We start from the raw sequence: 15,322 nt of genomic DNA on the forward strand, positions 1-15,322 counted from the left end.
TTCATCAGTCTAATTCAAAACTACTTACAGCTCATTATGCAGTCACCTACCCCCACTCACTGTGCTTTGCAAAGTATGCAAAAGTTAAACTGAGAAAGACACAGACACACTGCACTAAAGTTTATTCACATGAAAGTAAAGTATCAAGTTATTCTCAAAGTTGTTCTAGATAGTAGCAACTAACGTTGGGAGAAATCACTGGTTTTCTTTGGGGCCACATTTGAACTTGAATGGTGGCATCTTATATTGACCAAATGTCAGGTAGGTTACGGCACTGTAACTCACAAAACATTTGCTGTTGCTCATGTCGAATGTAGCCCAAGATTTTTGGGCTGCAAATGAGCTGTAAGTGCAATAAGTAGCTCAGATTAGGCCCAAATGTGTCTGTTAGCTGGGCTGCCTCAACACAATGAATACATTCATTCATACATGCATGCATTGGTCCAGTTTTTAATTTGTGCATATATCTGTGTGTGTTTTTGCTTATGCCTCCCACACATTTCCGTCTGTTTATCATCTGCCTGCAAGATGTGTATGCATGTGTATGTTCTGTCTCATTCAGAGGTCACCCTGGATGTTTCTACCCAGACAGATACAACACATTCCTTTACATGCTAAAGAAGAAAAAGGCTATTGTCCATCCCGCAACTGAACTGCCATTCAGACTGTACTGAGGGTTGGTTCCCTGTTACGCATATTTAAAAGCCTCTCAAGCTGCTCGTCCTCCCTGAAGGGGGTCAAAACACAGTTTGACCCCTTGACTGACCTCTAACCCTCATATCCCGAGCCTGACCTGTCCTTGTTTTCACAGAAGTCGGATCGAAACTGATGCAGGAGGAGTGAAGTCGTTACATTTGGTGATGAGTAGTAGTGCAGTCGCTTTGATTTTTATGCATTTAACAAACAAATCACAAGGACTTTTTTCTCTCTCTCTAAAGACATGTTTGGAAATCCTATTTTAGAGGTGTCTCAAAGTTCACGTAGGGGCATTTTTACACCACAGCCAACTGCTGGACCAGACCCCGTTTTCCCTGAGAGCTTTGCTGAAGTGTGAAAGCTGCTCTCGCTGGACTTCAATCCAGAAAAACTGTCTTAAGCAGATTCTTATGAGCTATCGGGAACAAATAATCCAGAAGTAAAGGGCAAAAATGAAGAGACTGTGAACTGCATTTGTACAAAAATCCAGAGCAGCAGATTTCAACTTTGATTGCAACACAATTCTATGTTGCAATCAACATACAGAGAAGAATCTTGTGTATCAAAACAAACCTGAATAATCACTTAAGCCTAGCTAAAACCTGAAAACCTCTTAAGATTTAAAGGAAGCCATATCCAACCAGCACCACATGAAATATAATCCTAAAGGCGATGCTTATACTTAAACGCCTCTTAGGATAAAAATCGCCAAACTTATTCAACCCATCTAGCAATTTATGAAACATTTATTCACTACCATCTGTCATTTTAGTGCTTACTGTGTATCAGATATACTGAAGTTGAACAGAAGATTAGATAACAGCCAATGGAAGCTTTGTGAAAAAAAAGAGTTCAAAACAAGCTTTATCGTCACCGTTAAATCCAGCTGTTTACTCTGATGGATGCCCACTGTTGCCCTCTGATGTATAAGTGTGTGAGTGTGTGTTGGTTTGAGGACATCTGGAGTGTATCAGCGAGTGTGTCCTGTAAATCCTGTGATTGCAGCTGTGTGTGTGTGACATTGTCGACTAGGTTCCCCCTTTCTCCCCCCTGCAAGCTCTCTCCCTGTTAATCTGCTCGTTAAGGATCTAATCTGACATGTGTTTTCATTTGTGTGTGAAAGTGTGAGTGTCTGTCTGTGTGTGTAGTTCACCGATGAGTCCACAATGGCTCTGATTACATTCACACCATATTGTTAGTTTTATTGCGCGCGCGTGTGTGTGCACGCACTTGACTTTGTGTTTGCATAGCTCGTATGTGCGCTGTTGTTTAATGCCTGCCTTGATACAGTCAGTGTGAATCAGTGTTTCCATATGTGAGGGCTGATTCACAGAATTCGGGGCCTGTAATTGTTTAAAAAGGCAAATCTAAACAATATTAACTTACATAAGAGAAACAATAGCAGGATTCAGAGTTCACCCTTCCTCCTATTACACAAATATTTGCTGCTGAAAGAGAGAAGTCAGCTGGTGAAAGTCTGTTTGTTCGCCAGTGTTTAACCTCTGTTCTTACTGTGATCTAAATGGTGGATGCCAATTATTGCATTCACGGCTAAATAAATGCTAAAAACCTCGCACCAGCCAGCTCTGTAAATCTGTCAGTTATTGTAAAGTGCTTTCATGTGCTTCGGTGTGTTTTTCCTAAAAGAAATATTTATTTTTTCTTTTAAGGGCCTCAAAAAGATCCAATCAACCAAACAATCACCATTAAATAACGCAAAGGCTCTGAGTTCTTTGATTGAGGTGTCTCCTTATGCTCTTTGTAGAGGTTTCCTTGTATTGCTTGTTTTTTTCCTGCATGGCTTTTTTTTTTTGAGTGTGAGGTGTCCTTAAGGCTGTCACACATTTTGCATGATTCCCATGAGCTTATCAAAACTTCTAAATCCTGCATAATCTTATAAATTTAATCTGAAGCTCCTAATTAGGAGGCACGAAAACAGAAAACTCAGTTTCACCCTAGGTGGTCAGGTTACCCCTGCTAGTTCTCTTATGGCTTGCAGTTAATGGATATATGAGATCTTTGAGAAGTTACGTGCAATATCTGGTAAACAACAGAGATGAGGACTCTCTGTTTTCTGGTTGTGCATGCTAACACACTTCTATCTAAGGCCACTACATCTCAGTTATTCTGGGTGCTCACAGACTCTTTTTTAAAAATCCGATTCTTACACCATCGCAAATATCGCCTTCTCCGATAATGTGGTGCAGATAAAGGCAAATGCTGGTAAGCTATAATTTGGCCAGTTATCGTTTTGTGTTTGTTTTTTGTCAAACAGGGCCGAGAGCTCAGGTTGCACGCGGTTTAAAGTTCACCATCATTTGTCAAATCAAGCAGAGAGGGAGAGCATATGGTGAGCAGGGGAGAACGTGGGATGAAAACATAGCAAGTGCACACTGAGTTCACAGGGAGAAGAGAGCAAGACGACGGACAGAGAAAAAGAAAGTAATGGCAGGAGAGGACTGGATCAAAGAAGTGACAGAACAGCCTGAGGGTGGAGGAGGTGGAGGAGAAACAGTGAGAGGTCTGTCGCTGAGGTCAGGATCAGACTGACCGTGCCAACCAGCATGACGCCCGCTGTCTCTCTGAGTATATTGGTGCACTTCTGATCTCTTTTTTATCCTTCTCTGCTTTTATCGCTTCACTCTCTAACCTTTGGCTTAATCTTCATCTCTTCTTATGAAGCAGATTTTCCCCTTTCTATGAAAAGCTGAACGTTTTTGTGACCACACAGGATTAAACGATCAAACTTCGGTCCTCCGTGTGTATTTCTATTTCTATTGTAGCTTAGTGCTCATTTTTAAAAAAGGAGAAAGCATGCAGTTTTTTTATGATTGCAGCTACTGATAGATCTGTAGAAGGAACATTAAGTCTTTGTCTCTGTATCGCTGAGGATGTCTCAGCGTGCGATCACGGTGTTGGTTGTCGGCTTCGGCTCTCCGTCACTCTCTGTGTGGCTACCACGCAACTCTACCGAGGCACGCGAGTCCACTGCTCCCGGGGCCTCTTGTTGCCCCCATCTGCACCCACAGACATCCTGCAGTGGAGGCTGAGGGCTGTCAGGGGCCACTATGAGATTGGCTTTACAGTCAAAAACACCCACCAGCCTGGAGTCAAACCCACTGCCAGACATGGATGTGTAAAAGGAAAGCTTTTAAGCTGGTCTGCTTTACAAGTTTAAGCAGTCCCAGTGTGTCTGCTATTTTTACAAATGTACTCGAGAAATCACAAATTTGTTTGTGCATTACTGAAAAAAATGGAAATGATATTACATAAGACACTACAACTGTTCATTCAGAACGCAAACATGATGACGCTGACTTAATCCTCATTGTGCTTTTGTGCTTTAAAGTTACAGATAGAAGGAAAACACAAAACAAACAGCTAAATTATTTTTGAAGGCTCCCGCCTCAATTTTTTGGGCCACAAGTCACTCGTGCAGTGACAGCAGCACATTCAGCCTTCCTGTTTTGTGTGGTCGCTGTGGAGCTGAAAAATACAACCATCTGGAAGGGAGGCTTTTATTTTTCCTCTGAAAATGGCAAAGTCAGAGTGAATGCTGAGAATTCAGAGCGCAGGGCGGGTGAAGCGACGCCTCGGTCTAAAGCCACATAACAAAGGATGACATTCAAGACGATGTGTTTTGATGTGGTATAAACGCAAAACTAAACAAGCGACAGCAGGGCTCCTATTGTTTTACACTTTCAGAAGAGGAGGGAACAAAGTTCGTTCAAATGTATTCATATATTCGGTAAACACCCTTTTATCCACTAATCGTGTCATGCGTCTCTCAGTCACCCAGAAATGATTTGATCCTTTCAGTCGCCTATATGTAATTTTTCATCAAAAACACTCATATCTTGCCAATCATTTGTCAATCTATCCATCCACACTGACATTTATTCCCATCACACTGAATTCCATCCATTTATCGGCCCATCCATAAACGTGTGCGTCCATTAGTTTGAGTCTACCATCTATTTTATACCAGGGTTTGTTTCCTGTGGAGGTACTCAAAGCACCTAATAAAAAGCCCAAACAAGCTTCTCCCACACTCCTTCAGTCTGTGTAACAGTGTCGCTGCCCATCACACTTTCTTTCTTCTCTTATTTTATTTCGCAATAAACTGTATTTCAGTCAGGACCTCTATAGTTATTTCCATCTGCAGTAATTTATATCTGGCTGCCTAGCTCTGTCCTGGGGCCTCCCTGCCCCTCCATTAAAGGAGGGGGGCATACCTCCCAGCTGTTCCATGTGCATACATATGAATGGAAAGATGCAGAAGGAGATAGCAGCGGCAAGACCTCAGTACAGGACGGAGCAAGTATCAGTAACGACAGACATGACAATGATTAAGTAGGACACGCCATGTAAAGGAAGAAGTGGAGTGAAAATGTGGGTTGCAAAGTGTCAATAATATTGTCTGATCTACCTTAAATCTTATATATAACTCTTACTGGTCTTGCCTTAAAGCTATATTAGTTTTGCTGACTCTTACGTGTTGTTGCCTAAAACACTCGGGTCAACTAAATGAAGCTTATGCATAAGTTCAATAATGAATATCTGTAATTGCTGATCTGCCTGCTTTCCTGGGTGTTCGGCTGCTTTTGTGTTTACATATCTACTGCTTTCCCACTCTGTCAATATCAATACTGACACCATTACTCTAGTCCAGGGGTGTCGAACTCCAGGCCTCGACGGCCGGTGTCCTGCAGTTTTTAGATACCACCCTGGGTCAACACACCTGAGTCACATGATTAGTTTGTTACCAAGCCTCTGGAGAACTTCAGGACATGTTGAGGAGGTAATTTAGCCATTTGAATCAGCTGTGTTGGATCAAGGACACATCTAAAACCTGCAGGACACCGGCCCTCGAGGCCTGGAGTTGCCCACCCCTGCTCTAGTCCAATCATCTCGTCGCCCGCCTTCTTTGAGCCAATCAGCCTCAGCGTCGCATGGTTTAAATTTGTGCTCTCCGTCATTTTCACATCCTCCCCATCTCCACCTCAGACACCTCAGCCAGAGCTCTATTCAAGCCATAATCTCCATCTTCTCCACCACCACCAGCGTCTCGACTCCGTGGGGTCCTGTCCTAAATCCTATCACCGCTGGGATTCCTTTCAGCCATGATGGGCCATCGGAGTCTAATCCCCAAATACTTTAATTTCTCTATCTTAATAAACCATGTTCAATTCCTCCAAGTGATCTCTCCTCATTGAAATAAATGTTACTGCAAAATAGAAAAGAAACAAGCTTTTCCAACGATCCATTCTTCATTTATTCACATCAAACCATGCCTCAGCAAAATATAAGTCAGACATACTGGGAATAATAATAGACACGAGAACATGAAATCGACTTTGAAAACACACAGACTTGCACACACGCAACACAAATGGCCTCTAACAGTACGTTTCCATTCATGTGACACCTCCGGGCTACGAGATGTCGGTCCTGTGACTGTGTCTCTGCTGGGGGAGGCATTTTTCTGACTTATCATGAAGCGCTTTGCCTCGAGACAAACTGTAAGGAGCAACTGGTCCTTCCGTCACACTCTGGAGGAACTCTATTTTTCTCCCCTTTTCCTGTTTTCCTCTCTCCAGCCTCTCCTCTATACGATGACGAGTTCGCTGTATGTTCCTGAAATGTCAAGCTGCATCAAATTTAAATGTGTTGCTGGGTAGAGAAAAGAAAAAAAAAGCATAGATACCCTTACACTGTTATTTATTATCACGAGGCAGTCCACAAATTGCAGCTGTGATTAACTACTCTAATTATCTTCTTAGCCGTGCCTACTTTTACTCAAACGGACCCTATACCCTGTTTCATCTCCATCACCGAAAGGAGAGTTTTCACTTGTGTATTTTACACTCATTTACTTTTTTAATCCATGTTAATGCACCGATACAACGAACTAGTAGTAAATCACTCTTAAAAATCTACATGATGATAAAAACCTGGCAGCAGGGTGCATGTGATGTGGAGTGTAACCCAGTTCTAAAACAAAGAACCCCAGTGTTTTTCCACATATGAATCACACTGAAATCCACTTGTGTGTTTATTAAACTGGTGGTGCTGGAAAGCCTTGAGGTCATGTGACACAGCTTTGATAGCTTCCTCTGTTTTGGATTTTCTGGTTCTCTCTCTAAGGTCAGCATTGTTAAGACTGTTTACAACTGAGCGACTAGCTGAACTTCACAAAATCCGAAATCTAAATTCTCTTTGTTTGTTCTCTTAATTTATCAGTGTTGCTGTCATACAGTCATGTGACAAAGAAAGTTTTTACAGGACTGTTGCAAACTAAGTGCACTCTCCTGCTTCAACTGGAATTAAGAGGCCGGGTAGCCGAAATGCATTTGATTAATTGATGATCATCAGGTGTGAGCACCTCTATAAAAGCAGAAGTTTTAGCAGTTTGCTGGTCAGGAGTATTCAGGTTTATTGCGACACATGTCATAATCTTCCCAGGAGAGGATATCACAACAAAATTCACTCCAAAGTCAGACCATGCAGCGCTCAGGGAAACTGCAAAAAAAATTTCAAGGGCTTCATCTCAAACTAGAGGCCTCAGTTATGATTAGAAAACAATTAGAAAAAAACTAAACAAGTAGGGCTTGCCTCTTTTTTCTAAAAACAACCTTGCAGCACAGCTCAGGTTTGCAAAGCTGTATTTGAACATAAGACCTGTGGAACAATGTCCTTTGGACAGACGAGACCAAATTAGAGATGTTTGGCCATAATGTGCAGCACCATATTTGCCAAAAACGAAAGACAGCATAGAGCACAAACACCTCATCACCAAGCATGGTGGTGGACGGGTGATGATTTGGGCTTTTTCCCCCCAGCCATAGAACCTGGGCACTTTGCTGTTACTGAGTCAACCATGAACTCCTCCTGCAAAGCATTTTAGAGTCAAATGTGAGGATGTCTGTCCAACAGCTAAAACTTGGCTGATACTGCAGCACATCCTATGCTGCTGTGGTTGGGACAATGATCCCAACCACAGCAGCAAATCTACAACAGAACGGCTGAGAAAGAAAAGAAATAAGGTGCTGAAGTGGCCCAGTCGAAGTCCAGACCTCAGAGAGAGCCGTGCATAAACAAATGCCCACAAAGTACAATGAACTGAAGCAAAGCTGTAAAGCAAAATGCCCCCCCCCCAAAGAAAAATCATACAGTAAATGATCACTTCAAGTTACTGCACTGCATCGTCATACATGACTCTTTGCAGTTCTGTGAAAAAGTGAGTCCTTTTCATATAACTGGAGATGTATTTGAGCCAAATCGGGCTATGAGATCCACGACAGACCTCTTCTTTAACGTCTCTTCTTTGATGTGGCTGGTGACCAAAAAAATGTTGGTGACAGAAGCAAAAGTCAACAAATCTTTGAAACTGTTGTTTCACAAAGAGGCCTCAGAATCGCTTCAGTGCTTTTTGATTCAATGAGTCTACAATCACGTTCTGCGCTCTGTCCTTCCAAACGATATTCACTTACTTGCTATCCGAATGATCAAAACTGAATTAGAGCCCCAGTATGTTGCCTTGAACCTTCCCATTATTTATGCTTATCCAGGTTTTTAGGTTCACATTTTCCCTTTAATCTCTCATTTATTTCGTTTTGTGCGAATGATTTTTCTTTATGCTTTTGGTCATTTATCTACATGAAAGAAAGATGAGAGCCGAACAACAAAATGGCTCTCTAAAGACAATATTCATCACTGAAAGGAGATAGAAATGGCAGATTTCCTTTTGAAGTTACCTTTTATGCATCAGTATGAATGTGCGCTTGAGGATGTGTGGTTTGTGCGTACTGTAGCAGCATGCATCGACGTCTGAACACGAGGCTTAATGTAAGTGACAGAAAGTTTAGGCTGCCTGTGTTTGTGTGCGCGCTGTGTATGTGTGAGGTGCACGCTGTGCCAGTTCAGCCTCATGTAGGAGGCAACAGTTCAGCCAACTCCTAAAAAGATGTCCCAAATTATCCGGCCACCGACGCATGTTCCTTACCCATGCCTCTGCTCTATTTTACCACGCTCCGCGGGGATTCACTTTGTCGGCCACGCTATTTCAGACGTGGACGTGAGACAAGTCTTGTTCTGGTGCAGCTCCAGATTGGCTACAGAGGAAGAGCCGACGGATCTTAATGTGTCTGAAAAAAAAGTGTTACTGCTTCTCGTCTGTTCACCGAGCACAGAATTTGTCACTTGAGAGTTTGGGTGATAATTCCAACAACGACCTTTCACTTCCACAGACTGACTGTTTTTCTGAAGCTTACGATGGCCTCATGAACCACAGATCCATCTATTTGACCTCAAAGTCCATAAAAAACGATGCTTCCATTTTTATTTCTTTTTAAATAACAGCAGCTTATAATAGTGTGTATTACACTTGTGTTATTTTTCAGATAAAGCTACATTGTTTCCAAGCTGATGGATCATCTAAATCTAGTGCACAGCTCCTCCCAGATTTCTTCCTTCATGAATCACCCCTGTAGAAAACAGGGCTCACAAACATATATTTTTTACATATGCTGTAATTAGGGATCATAATTACAAACCCTGGGTCATGAGGCTGCACGGGGAAGATATTTTGTGACACAGATGTCGGAAATGTAGCCGGCGTTCGCTCGTGGAACAGCACTGCTATGGTTTCTCTGTTTGGCTAGTTAACTGCAGACATGCTTCACAGCAGTGGAACATGTTTGTTCTGTTTTGGTCCAATAATTTAATTATGGGACTGGGAGAAATGGGCAAGCGGCTACATGCTATGACGGAGGAGGTGGGATTGTCATTCCAACAATGAATTTCAATTTGGAGAGTATCTTAAAATGAGGGATATTTGAGAAACTGTAACCTAAATGCCACTGGCTTGATTTTCCTTGTAGGATTTCCAAATGTGTGTTAGCGACACACTTCAAACCAGCACTGTGAAGGTGCTGTGAAGGTTACTGATGATTGCAGTGCTTTAGAAACTGAAACACTGGTTGATTAGCAGACAAGTAAGTGACAATAGTTTAATTTATGCCATTAATCAGGCAAAAAAAGATGGAAAAACACGTTTTTGTTCCTTTTAGCTTCTCAGACTGGATGATTTCCTGTTTCCTCTAAGAGTTAACTAAATTTGCTCTCTGGACTATTGATTAGACATAGAAGACCATTCAAATGTGTCATCTTGGCTTCTTTGAAGATGAAATTGGCAATTTGCACTATTTCAAATTAATCAATTTATTAGCCAAAATTCATTTACTATTGTTGTGTGTTACGAGACCTAAATCAATGATCAGTTTTCATAGCTGTTAGTACTTGTTGTAAGCTGCCTGCTTCTAGATCATCTTTCTGCTGAGTAGAGGTAACGTGAATTGTGTTGCCAGCTTATAAACAGTCTGCATAATCAATTCAAGTTTAAACTGAGTCATGAGTTTGAGACCTGTCTTTTGGGTTAGGGTGCTTTTTAAAAAAATGTTGATTTCAATCATATTTCACTCACCAAGTTAGGATCAGGCACCAAAAGGATTAGGTTTATGTAAACAAACTACTTGGTCAAGGTTAGGCGTCAGAGTACTTTGGTAGGCTTTGGCAACAAAAGCACTTGGATGCATTAAGGCAGCAAAGCTAATAGACTAAGGTGAGAAAAACAGTACTGTTTGTGTAAACTGCTTCCTTTCACATCATAAAGCACATGTTACAAAGCTCTGTTTGTTAGCTCACCATATTTACCATGGTATAAATTTCATATTCACTGCGTCCTGCCTGAGGTCTCATGTATAACGTGTCTTTTTATCTACTTATCGTTGAATACAATCGATTATAAGAGCAAAGTAAGCCTGCTAGCTCAGAGCTACTGACCATATGCATTGGACTGATAACAGCTGATGACAGCTTTTGACTGGGCTGATAAAAGGTGTTAAATTGCTGTTGTTACAGCTTTTAGTTTAAAATCTAATGCCATATTACTCACTACTGTAAAACAGAGTCTTAAAATGATATCCTGAAATGCTTCCAGGTTTATACATTTTCATTTTTTAGCTTAAACATGATTTTATGAATAATCTAAACTGTTTCTGGGTGATGTATGACACCTACAGGGCGTTCAGGTGAGCAGTAGCTGTCCCAGGTGTTCTACAACAGGTGTGTAATGCCTCACCCGCCTTCGTCCATCAACGGAGATTAATGCACAACTTTTCAGACATTCAGTTCACTGTAAAACATTATATTCTGTTCCCGTTTCCACTCATGCCCCCGCCAACTGCCGTATCATACTCCGGAGCTGACGCTGTGCCATCCATCCAGTGAAATAAAACTAAGATATCATCTCAGGAAATTTTTAAGTGGGACCGCAGCGCTGCCAAAGGCTTAAGGCCCCCCTCGACGGGCATATTTCGAAGATTTGACTCGTTCCCAAAAACAACACCGCTCCTGCCAAGTCAGAGAGCTACGAGCTGCACCCCATCATCATCCAACATAAACTCACACAACAAATAATGAAACCAATCAAGGAAAGCGGAGAGGCCCCTAAGTAAACAGCCAAATGACATGTTGAGGTGGCTGCAGGGTGGTCAGGCTGTTCAGCGGGCACAGGCGCGTCAATCAAAATGTGGAAACGTTGGCTCTCTTGACTGCGAGACATGGAATCAGGCACGTGTGGCTAAAATGAACAATCCCATAACACTGAAAAGCAACACGATCAATACAGCTCATGCTTCCATTTCCCCCCTGGTTTCACACTTTTCCACCTTTTGGACATAAAAAACTTGATCTTCGTAAAACCTGAACACACTCTGTTGGTGCTTTGCCCGACACCAGAAGCCAGATGGTCTCTAGTTAATATTAAAACCATTTGCTCATGATAAAACCCAATTAAACCGTAATATTTTATTTTACAACTGACTTATTTCAGCACATTAACCTATGGAAAAGTCATTTAGGGAGACAATAACGTTCAGTTCGAGATCTACTGCAGTGCCAGCCAGCCACTGTCGAAAATTTTATCGCCATGATTTATTACATTTCATTAAGTACTTAAGCAGCATTATTGCATGCTTATACTGCTCCCTGGGTTATCACACAAAATAGGGTCACTGCAGAATTAGCTTCCAAAGGAGATTCTTTCCAGCTTGTTTGCTTTCAGCACGGTGGAAGGTGTATATTCCCCCGAAAGACACACGATATCCACTATCTGTCCCGAGCACTAATGGTTTATTAGTCCCTTGGTGCTGAAACATGATCCAATAGTATTGGTGGACCCCATCTGTGAGACAGCGCTGGACAGCTAGTCATGATTTACACAGGAGCCGTTTATGGAGCTTTTAAAAAAGACAGAGGAGCCGACATAAAAACAAGCTTATTTATGGACAACGGCAACACACGGGCTGTGGTGCGGACGTGCACAATTGAGTGTGTGTTTCTGTGTCAAAGAGGGTTGCTTAAGGGTGTCTGCATGGGTGCTTGCTTACAGGTTCTGAACAGTAATTCAAAGGAAAGCACCATGAGACGCACACATGAATGATTCCAGCGTGCGTGTATCATTATAAGAATGCTTTTTCAAAAAGTCGATAACTCAAACTGCCTCCAGTGATAAGGCTGAATAGACCTTTATTTATCTTTTGCTGATCATTTTCACAAAAAGGAAAACAAAAAAAAAACAAACAAAAACTATAAAATGTCCATCACAAGTTCTCAGGACACAACATCCCGTCAGTTACGTTGTTTTGTCTGACCAGTGCTCCCAAACTCCAATATATTTCCTTAACTATGATGGAAGACAAAGAAAAGCACAAAAGCTTCACAGTAACTCAAAAACTGGAACTTTCCTAAAGAAATTAATGTTTTGTTAGATATCAGGATGCACTGGCGTATTCTTTTGTTACTGTGATTTTTAAAAGTGCAAGAAAAAGCAGGAGAGGAAGCATGATTACAGATAAAAGCATTAACCGACTCGTGTTTATCTTTCAACATCCTCCTCAGAAAAACCAACACAGCAGCACTTCCAACCATTTTTAAAATCAAATTTGATCATTATTCCAATGCTGCATACAAAAAGGCACACAAAGCGTTTCTTCTTTAAGTACAAACAGGTAAACTCTACTTCCAAATGAAAAGTAAACACACTTTCTCCATTTCAGCAGTGAGCAAAGTGAACTTCATTAATCAAAAGCGGATGCAGCCAGTTTTGCAGAGTTTGCTCCCCCCTAAAATCATGCTAAAAGCCCGTCCAGCCTGCCTCCTTATCATGTATGAATTACTAAACCCATCAAAGCCCATTTCCTCTGAAGTAATTGCCAACACCTTCAGCGCCATATCTCATCCCTGCACCCCCGTTTCCTGGGAACAGATGTACAATTATCTCCTTGACCAATAGGTGGCACAGTTTCACACTGTATCCAGGCAGAATTGAGGAGAGAGAGCAAAGAAGGGTGGGAGAGGCAGAGAGAGAAGAGCGAGAGGAGTGAACTCTTACTTGCAGTCTCTGTCCTCCAGATCAAAATGCGGATTGAAGTTGATGAGGATCTTCTGACCCGCTTCAGGGGCGGTAATCACCCATACGCACTGCTGGGAGGGTGGGTAGGCGCTGGGATAGCCCGGGGAGGTCAGGTAGTCCGCGGCGTGTATCTCTATGCTCCCCCCGCATTTATCTACACCGCAAAAGAAGAGAAGAAAGTTGTTCAGTTAGAGGAGATAAATTGACTTTCTGGGCACTGAGCTGCACTGTAATGTTGACTGATTGCGCATTCTGGTGTAAAAGATTTAAGTGCAACCGCAGGGGTGGGAGTGAGGAGGACACTAACAACTCCAGCTTGGGCACATAAATCCAAATATCCACAGCTAGAGCAGAAATTAAAAAAAGAAATTACACTGATTTTTTTGCGCCCAGAAGCCAGGCACACATTGGAACTATAAATTCACACACTAGAATTCTCTAAAACTTTACACTCGTACACTTTTTTAGAAAAGGTGTTGGATAAAGTGAGGTTCCTTTGCATCCGCACCATAAGGTGCGATTACGCCCATGAAGGTGAGGTGGGCTGCTTTGCCAGCAATCAGGCAGGATGATTAAATTTAATTTTCTCTCTGAATGATTTAATGAATTGCTTGTAGCCGAGATCATGCTTCAGTGGCAACAAGCGCCAAGCTCCAAAATGCGTCTTTGAATGGATGAAGCCAACAGACCTCAAAGACAAATTGTTTAATTTTTCTATTATAATAAGGAAACTTATTACAGTGAATTGTTGTGCCTCAGTGAATATATGTATTAGTTTGCAGCTGCAAGGTAATTTGCGCCTCCGTCGCTATATTATACATTAGTATAATCCGGTTTCCGTGTATTTTGTGGTTTATCCGTATTGCCGTTTCCCCTCCATCTGTTAGAGGAATTCTACTGAAAACGGTATTTGCGTGGTCTAACTTGAAGCCCCGCGGACGTGCTCTCAAAGGGAGAGCCGAAGCATAACAGGTGAGAGGCAACAATGGTGCAAAACGATGTAAAACGGATCAACGTTCAGCTAGGCTGCCTGTTGTCAAGTCACATGTATTCATACAACCCGTCAACACCTACCAGTCTGTGTCAACGAAGCAACCAAGAAGACTTGGGCGAAAAGGAACAATAGCAATCCACTACGCATCCTTATTAGATAGCACAAGACAGACATTTGTTAAAATGAAAAAAAAAAAGAAAATAAAAATGAATAATAAAAAATAAAGGCAAACGGGTGGATAAACGTCCAGAGTTTACGTCCACACAGGAAAAATAACCGAAATTTGTCTCAAAGTAAGAAATCTGGTTGTTGTAGGGTCCCCAGCATCCTGTGAGCTTCAGCAGCAGAGCCCTGCGTCTGTCAGGGAACAACTTGGCATCTCCTGGGGAAAAAAAAAAATTAATCCAAATGCAGAAAACAAGACGAAGAATCAAAAGGAAAAATCCGATCGTCAAAAGTGGCAGCCGTGAGCTTGCGACTCTTGCTCCGACCTCTCACTCCTGACACCAAACGGGAGCGACAGACATACTTCCAAGTGAGAAATGGAAAAAGAGAAATCACTAGTTAAACGGTATTCAGAGGAAACCCAGCCGCGGAGAACATCGGAGCGCCGCTCTACAGATCTTCACTCCTTATTTCAGCTCAGCTCTTTCTCCGCCTCTCTCCGCTCTCAGCTTCTGACTGACCGCCGCAGCAGAAATGTCAGGAAGACGTGAAAGTAACGGCGGAATTTCCACTCCCCAATTTCTGCTTCTAGACGCCTTGCGCGCAGCCACCAGCGACCGACCGCTACAAAGGGGCTGGAGCAAACTGACACCGGTGCGCCCTCTTTGCGCTCCCGACGCGTGCTCGCGGGGATAAATACGCACGCAAACTCAGGCTGGCATGTGGGTCTGGTGTAAGGTGAGGTGTGGACAGCGACCATATGAGCCAACGAGAATCCACATCTGACACGTAGTCACGAAGAGAAAAGTACTGGAGGGAGGTTTATTCGGTCCTTCGTTGGTGACCTACATCCCACATTTAATAGTTTGCTCCAATGACCAGATACGTTCATGAAATATATTAGATACTTGAATTGTTAAATTACACGTCTTTCCTCATAAAATAATTACAAGTATCATACTGGGGATACGTCTACTGCACATTTAGTCTAT

At 42.3% G+C, this 15,322-nt stretch overlaps 1 protein-coding gene across 1 annotated transcript in view; it reads right to left on the reverse strand.

The window, feature by feature from the left end:
- Window positions 1–15,107, reverse strand: part of LOC100699123 (neuropilin-1a) — a 95,881-nt gene extending 80,774 nt beyond the window's left edge. Inside the window, exons 1-2 of the mRNA XM_005476791.4 lie at window positions 14,246–15,107; window positions 13,151–13,325 (exon numbers count right to left, since the gene is read on the reverse strand). Of these exons, the coding sequence (XP_005476848.1) occupies window positions 13,151–13,325; window positions 14,246–14,339 (269 nt within the window). The 5' untranslated portion in view covers window positions 14,340–15,107. The remainder of the gene's footprint in view (window positions 1–13,150; window positions 13,326–14,245) is intronic.
- Window positions 15,108–15,322: the final 215 nt, after the last annotated feature.

Source organism: Oreochromis niloticus, linkage group LG18 (assembly GCF_001858045.2).
Source record: "Oreochromis niloticus isolate F11D_XX linkage group LG18, O_niloticus_UMD_NMBU, whole genome shotgun sequence".
Classification (NCBI taxonomy): Eukaryota; Metazoa; Chordata; class Actinopteri; order Cichliformes; family Cichlidae; genus Oreochromis; species Oreochromis niloticus.